Here is a 7,428-nt window from a genome sequence, read left to right on the forward strand (position 1 = left end):
GCACCTTGGCTATGCCATTATAACCCTGTAGTGTGGATGCAGGCTACAGCGACGGATGGGTTTTTCTGTTGTTGTAGGAACTTCACCTCCCCGAGCGGTGGTAGCTAGGTCTATGGAAGGGTTCACCTGGTGCCCGAGCCGTGTCTACGCCGGGAGGTTAGGTCAGCATGGCTGTGTTGCTCACAGGTGTGACTATTTCACACTCCTTAGAAATGTAGCTCAGCCAATCTACATTTTAAGAGTAGACCAGGCCCTTGCCTCAAGGAATTTACATTCTACCATGTATTGATGATTCCGATATAAAACCGTAAAGTGGCAGGGAATGGCTTTGGGTATGGTGTGTGCAGAAGTCACTTTGTGTTCAGGAGAGACGAGGCTGTTCCAAGCATAGGGATAGGATTCATGCATTACAGTCACACACGCAAATTACACACATCTCCTTCAGCTTGCTTTCCTGTTCGTAGATCACTTGGTTGTCTGGCCTTGTTGGTCATCTGTATTGCTCACACTTTCCGTCTTCCTTCAGAGAAACAAGCCAGGAAAATGGTGTCCTTGAAAGTTCTTGCTCTGCTCATGGTCTCTCTGAGCCTTGTTCTGACAGAGGAGAATGACTTCAGGTAAGCCACAAACATTTTCAGTGCACTTTAGACCTCCAGTGATTTCACTGGGCACTGGATCAGATCCTTAGCCAGATCTCACGTGGTGTATCTCAGTGCGCAGAGAGGCGAGCAGAGAGGATGATCAGGTATAAGGGAGATTTGTCAGCCAAGTGCCCTGAGCACAGGGATGGGAGCCAAGAATTCCTGAGTCCCCAGCTGCAAACTTCACATGCAAATGAGCTAGAAATAAACGAGGATGGCTAATTCCTCAGGGGTGACCGGCTTGGATGGCTCTCATGTATTGAAGCTGGTAAAGCCACAGGCAATTATACAAAATGGACATATGATATAACTCCTCCCCCGCGGCCCCCCGTAAACTCACTCCCACAGTGGGACACAAGTGACTCCCACTGAAATCAACAGGAGTTACTTGTATCCTGAGGGATGGAAGGAAAGGTGGGAAAGGAGGATCCGGCCCCTGTGTACTTCACTAAGTTGGGCAGGCACTGGGGGAGCCTCGTCATGGCACTAGAGATATTGCAGCTGGTAATGAAATGTCACTAACCACAGTCATGAAATGGGCATTTGCCTTGAGCTAGAAGCAGGGGGGCCTTTGCAATGTTTTCTCTCTGCCTAGCCATGATTCGCTCTGTGTCTCTCCTGCATTCTCAGTGCCAACCCAAAGAGTCCCAGCACCAGAGCCATACAGCGACGTTACTCCGAGGCCATCCTGGCCAGCGATTACAGCCGGACCATGGATAACATGCTCAAGAAGAACTTTGTAGAGTGGCTGTTGGCCAGAAGAGAGAAGAAAAGCGAGTGAGTCTTTAGTGTTGCCATTGTCCAAATTTCAGGCTGTCGTTGGCCACACGGAAGCGTATGGAGAGTGCAGAGCCCAGAATATGTTTCTTGCATGACAGCAGCAATGTTGTGGGTGCTTGAACCCCAGGAAATGCTTCTGTTCCATGGGGGGGACACAGCACAGCAAGTCTCCCCTTTGCTATCTAAGGCTGCCTCCTTTGGCAGCTGTGCTGCTGGTCCATGGCATGGGGAGGGAGATGTGGCTCAGAAATCAAGGAAGGGAAGCATGTTACCACACTCTGGTGGAAACCCAAGGTCAAGTCCTCTTTGAATTTTGCCTTTCCAGGAACGCCATCGATCCATCTAAGAGGGAAGCTGAACCCCAAATGTCAGTTGTCAGTGGCCCAGGCTTGGAGCTGGCCTCCCAAGGGGCTCAGGACTTCTTTGTCTGGCTTCTAAAAAACAAAAGAAAACAGAGGTGAGTTCTGTGACTGGAGAGCTATTTGATTGTGGAATAGTATCCCCATTGCAGGACGGGATCCCCAGTGGTTGAGTGATTTGAAGGAACACTTTCAGATTATAAAGCTTTGTTAAGAATTAGAGAGAGTTGAAACTTGGCATTTCCGATCTTTAATTGGGACGCTGGTAACAACATGACTCACAACAACAAATTCTGCTGGAAAACAAAGTGTATCCCTGGTGAATTCTAAATGCAACTGTCAATTCATTCCATTCATGGCCCTCCCTTTTATGCACAGCAGAAGGTTTAGGAACAGGTGTGGGGGTGTCAGAGAGTTTGTAGAATACCCCACACCCACAAACACACTGGTCACCATGCACCCTAGAACTGCAAAGAGGAGTGAGCTCGACCAACGGACGATCAGTGCCACATTAATGACTCTGTCTGAAGGGCTTGTCATGTCAGAAAGGGGTTAAGTCACTCACGTTTCCTTCCTGGTTAGTCAGCAGGAACGCCTACAGCCGTTGAGATGTCCTCTTCATTCTGCCTTCCTCACTGAAGCTTTTATATTGTACAAGAGAGCCTGGTTATTAAGACCAAAACACCCTTTAATTTAAACTGCCTGTCACTGCTTATGGCTTTGCTGGGATGCTCAGACAGCAGCTTGGGGTCTTCTATTAAGGAGCAAATGACCGAAGGGAGATTGTCTTGCCTGCTGCAATAACCAGGACTCCAAGTGGCATCTTGAGGGACAAGCCTGGATCCATGCAGGATTACCTAGATCAGGTCCAGATTACCTAGATTGGTCCAGATCAGGAGGCAGAGATTTATTTGGGAGGTTCCTCAACACGGGGGGTAAGACGGAGGGAAAGCCATGCTGTGCTTTCAGAGGGAAAGAGCGTGGAGGGATACATTTCGTAAAGGATAATGCAGAGCATTGAGAGAGGCAGAGAGGAGGGAAACACATGCCCCTGACTGGGGAGTCCTTGAACAGTTAGAGCCAGACAGCAGGTGAATTCAGACAAGACCCTGAGCTGCAAAATTTGAATCTTGCTCTAAACTTTCCCATTCAGATCCAGTTGATCTGGGCCCAACTGAAATTCTCTTGGTTTTACCCTCTGATAAGAGAATCACTGTCCAGTCTGCCCAGCAAAGCAAGTTCTCTTTGACATTGGCACTGCTACCTGTGCAAAAATTCTCACCTTCAAACCTCTCTTCCGGGCAACCTGAATTGCATGAGCAAATTTTCTAGTGAAGACAAGACTTTGAAGCTGAGAAGGAAGCTTGCTCTGCCAATGCCCCATCCTGTATCTGTCCAGTGTAAGACTCCAGTCTCCAGGGCTGGCAATCAAACATCTTCCAATAGCACTAAAGCGAGTGACTATATTTGCAAGCGAAGGAAAACACAAAGCTGCGGGTCATGGGGGGAGATCTGTATTCCTGGCTTCTTATCAAATCCCTGTTCCTCTGATTTACATTTGTTGCAGTCTTACTGCTCCCAAAGAATCTGATCACTTGAAAGACGTTCTGAGCCCGGAGCTATTGGCGTGGCTGATGTCTGCTGATCTCTGCAGACCAACGTGAGTGGCTGTTCTTCCTAGTCCTGTTTTTTAATGCTTCTCTTCAGTTCCCATCCCCTCTCGCTCTCACTGTACAAATAGCTGCATAGAGGTGCTGGGCTGCTTTGGTGACAGACTTTAGATTTCTTCAGCTAATGTTCAGGTCAGATCATTAGCTGCCCTGGCACAGCCCAGGAATAATGTCTTCATCCCACCTTAATAATAACATAACATACATGAGAACAGCCACACTGGATCACACCAATGGTCCATCAAGCCCAGTATCCTGTCTTCTGACAGTAGCCAATGCCAGAGGTTTCAGAGGGAATGAACAGACCAGGGCAATTATCAAGTGATCCACCCCCTGTTGTCCAGTCCCAGCATCTGACAGTCAGAGGCGTAGGACACCCAGAGCATAGGGTTGCAGCCCTGACCACCTTAGCTAATAGCCATTGATAGACCATGAACTTATTTAATTCATTTTTTGAACCCAGTTATACTTTTGGCCTTCACAACATCCCTTGGCAAGGAGTTCCACAAGCTAACTGTGTGTTGTGTGAACAAGTATGTCCTTTTGTTTGTTTTAAACGCGCTGCCCACTAATTTCATTGGGTGACCCCAGTTCTTGTGTTATGTGAGGAAGTAAATAACACTTCCCTATTCATTTCTCCACCACATTCACGATTTTATAGACCTCTGTCATGTCCCACCTTAGTATCTCTTTTCCAAAAATCCCAGTCTTTTAAATCTTTTCTCATATGGAAGTTGTTCCATGCCCCTAATCATTTCTGTTTTCCTTCTCTGTACCTTTTCTAATTCTGGTATATCTTTTTTGAGATGGATTGCCCAGAATTGCACTCAGTATTCAAAGTGTGGGCGTACCATGGATTTATATAGTGCCATTATGATATTTATTGTCTTATTATCATTCCTGACATTCTGTGTGCTTTTTTGGCGGCCGCTACACATTGAGTGGGTGTTTTCAGAGAACTATCCACAATGAATGAATAGTACGAGGGGGGCCATGATAAAAGGATGTAAAATAAGGAACGGTCTAGGGAAGAAAGATCAGGAATTTCTGTTCTCACAGTCTCATAACACAAGAACAAGGGGGCATTTGATTAAACTAAAAGGTGGGAAATAAAAACTGTTTAAAGGAAATATTTTGTCACACAACGTGTGATTAAACTGTGGAACTCACTGCCACAGGAAGGTGTTGAGGCCAGGAATTTAGGAAGATTCAAAGATGGATTGGACACTTAGAAGGATATCAAGAATATGTACCACTGTCATAATTAATTATGACAATTTTCAGAAGGGATATTAAGCCTTGTGCATCAGGGTTTAAGCTGATCTCTTTTAGAGACCAAGATGAGACCTGGAGGGTGGGGGACAGATTGTCTCATATCTGCCTACTGTGGGGTTCGTGCACCTTCCTCTGAAGCATCTGCTGCTGGCCACTGTACTTGTCAGACTTTGGATCTGATCCAGCCTGGCAATTCCTGTGTTTCACCTTGACATGTCATGAATTCTGGGAAGGTCTGGGAGTCCCTGCAGCTCCCTGTGTAAGTTAGAGCAGTCCTAGGGAAAGGAAAGACTCTTCATTGACTTCAGTGAGCTTTGGATCAGGGCCTTGGTGCCCATTGCTCTGCACAACAGTGTGTGTAGGTGGGTATTTAACAGCCAAGAACAACAGGGTAAATGCCTATTCTTATGAGAAGTAAGATGCTTAGATACAGAGGTGATGGGCACCTTAGAAATGCCATAGAAAGAAAGCTGGAGAGGATCTGTAATATCCACCCAGAGCAAGTAGAAGCTTGGGCCCAGCTCCACAAAGTTATTTAGGCTACTAACTTCCATTGATTTCAATGAAAATGCAGATCTGGGCCTGTTTCTAGATACCATCTAGGAGACCCCAGCAGGGTAAGTTGCACGGAACGCTGTTTAGAATGATGGGCTCCTCCTGAATTCGAACCCACAGCTCAGAGAGAGAATTATTCCTGCCCCCCCACTCCAAAAGGCTTGAATATAGCAACACATAACATTATTCCTTCTCCCAATTATCTGTTTTCCCAGGACTCAGTAGCCCCAGGACTCTCCAGAGGAGCTGTCTATGCACTCTAATAACGGACGTGTTAAGAATGAAGAAGGATTTTGTAGCCACTTAGCTCAGTATTCTCCCTCTGTGCATATTGTGCTCTTTGCTACTGTAAACAATAAAGAAGGTAGTCTGAAGCTGAAATGAGACTGAGATTTTTTTTTTAATTAATGGAAATATGACAGGATGACTGGGAGGATTGCCAACCCTCCAGGATTGTCCTGGACTCTCCAGGAAGTAAAGATTAATCTTGAATTAAAGATTATGCCATGTGATGAAACCTCCAGGAATACATCCAAGCAACATTGGCAACCCTACCAGTGGTCCCTTTAAGAGTGAGTGGGCTCCAGGGTACCAGTGATTGGTTACCTTCTGCTGAAGTGGGTCTAAGGGACGGCTCCTGAGTCTTATATAGGGAGGAGACACAAAAACAAGGAGGAGAAAAAGGAAGAAGGTAAGTCTAGTAAGAGGCACCCAGAGTCCTGTGCTAGAGAAGAAGCTCGTCTCCAGAGAGAAAGCTCTGAAAAGCTGGGGAAAGGTGTCAGGGTGCAGATAATGCTTAAAGAAGAAGTTTGTCTCCAGATTGAGAGCCTGACAAGAGATCACCTGGTGAGGGGGCAGTGGGATGTCTAAGCATTGATTTAAGATGGTTCAAGGAAGAGTGGAATTGTTGAACTGGAGAAATTGAAAGGAGAAGGAGAGACTACTATTGTCTCCGGACTTTGGAGTTTAGGACAAGGTGAATCCTCCTGTCTGTGCGAGTGAGAAGGTGACTTTGTCCCAGTAAAGAAACCCAGGTTGGGCATCAGCATGGATCATCCTGGTGTAATTCTAACGTGGAAGCCCTAACTTGTGGGGAAACTGAGGCAAGAAAGGTGCTGCAGAGCCACACTTGGCCAGAAGGGGCTGTCACAGGGCAGGCACGCTCTTTTACAGGGAGATATTAAAAGAACAACAACACTGTGCCCTGGCAACCAAGGATCTCCAAGCACTTTAGGAACATTTATTAATTTTACCCTCGTTTTACAGATGGGCAAATTGTGATACAGACAGGTTAAAAGCCAGATTTTTAAAGGCCCAGCTCCCATTTAGGCACCTGACTAAGGGCCTGATTTTCAGAAGTGCTCAGCAGGCTGATCCCTTCTGCAAGTCAAGCCCTGACTGGGGGCAGTGACCTTTACTAAAAACTTAGCGGTAAATGGCCTGCCTAAAGGCATAGAGTGAGTCTAGGGCCGAGTCTGAAACAGAACCCAGATCTTGCCTATGCTCAGCCCTATGTCATAACCACAAGACAACCTTTCCTGTCCACACTCTTGGTTCCTCTTGCACACGTGTATCCCAGTAGGGCTGGGCAGGGCCGAGACTGGAAGTCCATTGCAAAATAAATCCTTTGTTAGAATCCATTTCGGAATTAAAAATGGTTGCCTGCAATTGTTCTGGGCCCTGATACAGCAAAGCACTTAAACCAAGCATTGCTGAATTCACACCTGAGACGTTTCAGGATTCTAGTTTGATTGGCTCACCGCTAGAGGGAGGGCTTATAAAATAAATCAAGGAACACACTTTACCAAGCTCAGTTTACTATGGTAGGACTACATTTATCCATGGTGTAACTCAGCTGAGGCTGGCTCTATGCTACATAGTTTTGCCGACACAGCTATATCGGTAAGAGGTGTGATCCTCGACTGCCATAGCTGTACCAGCAAAAGCCCTTTGTGCAGGTGCAGTTATAACGGGAAAGACTGCCCTTTTGCTTGTTTCACTGGGGGGAGGGGGGGGGAAGAAGGGAGGGTGGAATCAACTAAGGGGGGATATGATATAGATCTATAAAATCATGAATAGTGTGGAGGAAGTGAATAAGGAAGTGTTATTTACCCCTTCACATAACACAGGAACCGGGGGTCCCCCAAT

General features: G+C 46.4%; 1 protein-coding gene across 1 annotated transcript; it reads left to right on the forward strand.

Annotated features, from left to right (window-relative positions):
- Positions 1 to 543: 543 nt before the first annotated feature.
- Positions 544 to 3,444, forward strand: GIP (gastric inhibitory polypeptide). The gene is made up of 4 exons (XM_073325513.1): positions 544 to 617; positions 1,272 to 1,418; positions 1,747 to 1,878; positions 3,348 to 3,444. The coding sequence occupies exons 1-4, from the start codon at positions 544 to 546 to the stop codon at positions 3,442 to 3,444; spliced, it is 450 nt and encodes a 149-aa protein (XP_073181614.1).
- Positions 3,445 to 7,428: the final 3,984 nt, after the last annotated feature.

The sequence above is a fragment of the Lepidochelys kempii genome, chromosome 27 (assembly GCF_965140265.1).
Source record: "Lepidochelys kempii isolate rLepKem1 chromosome 27, rLepKem1.hap2, whole genome shotgun sequence".
In the NCBI taxonomy this organism is placed as follows: domain Eukaryota; kingdom Metazoa; phylum Chordata; order Testudines; family Cheloniidae; genus Lepidochelys; species Lepidochelys kempii.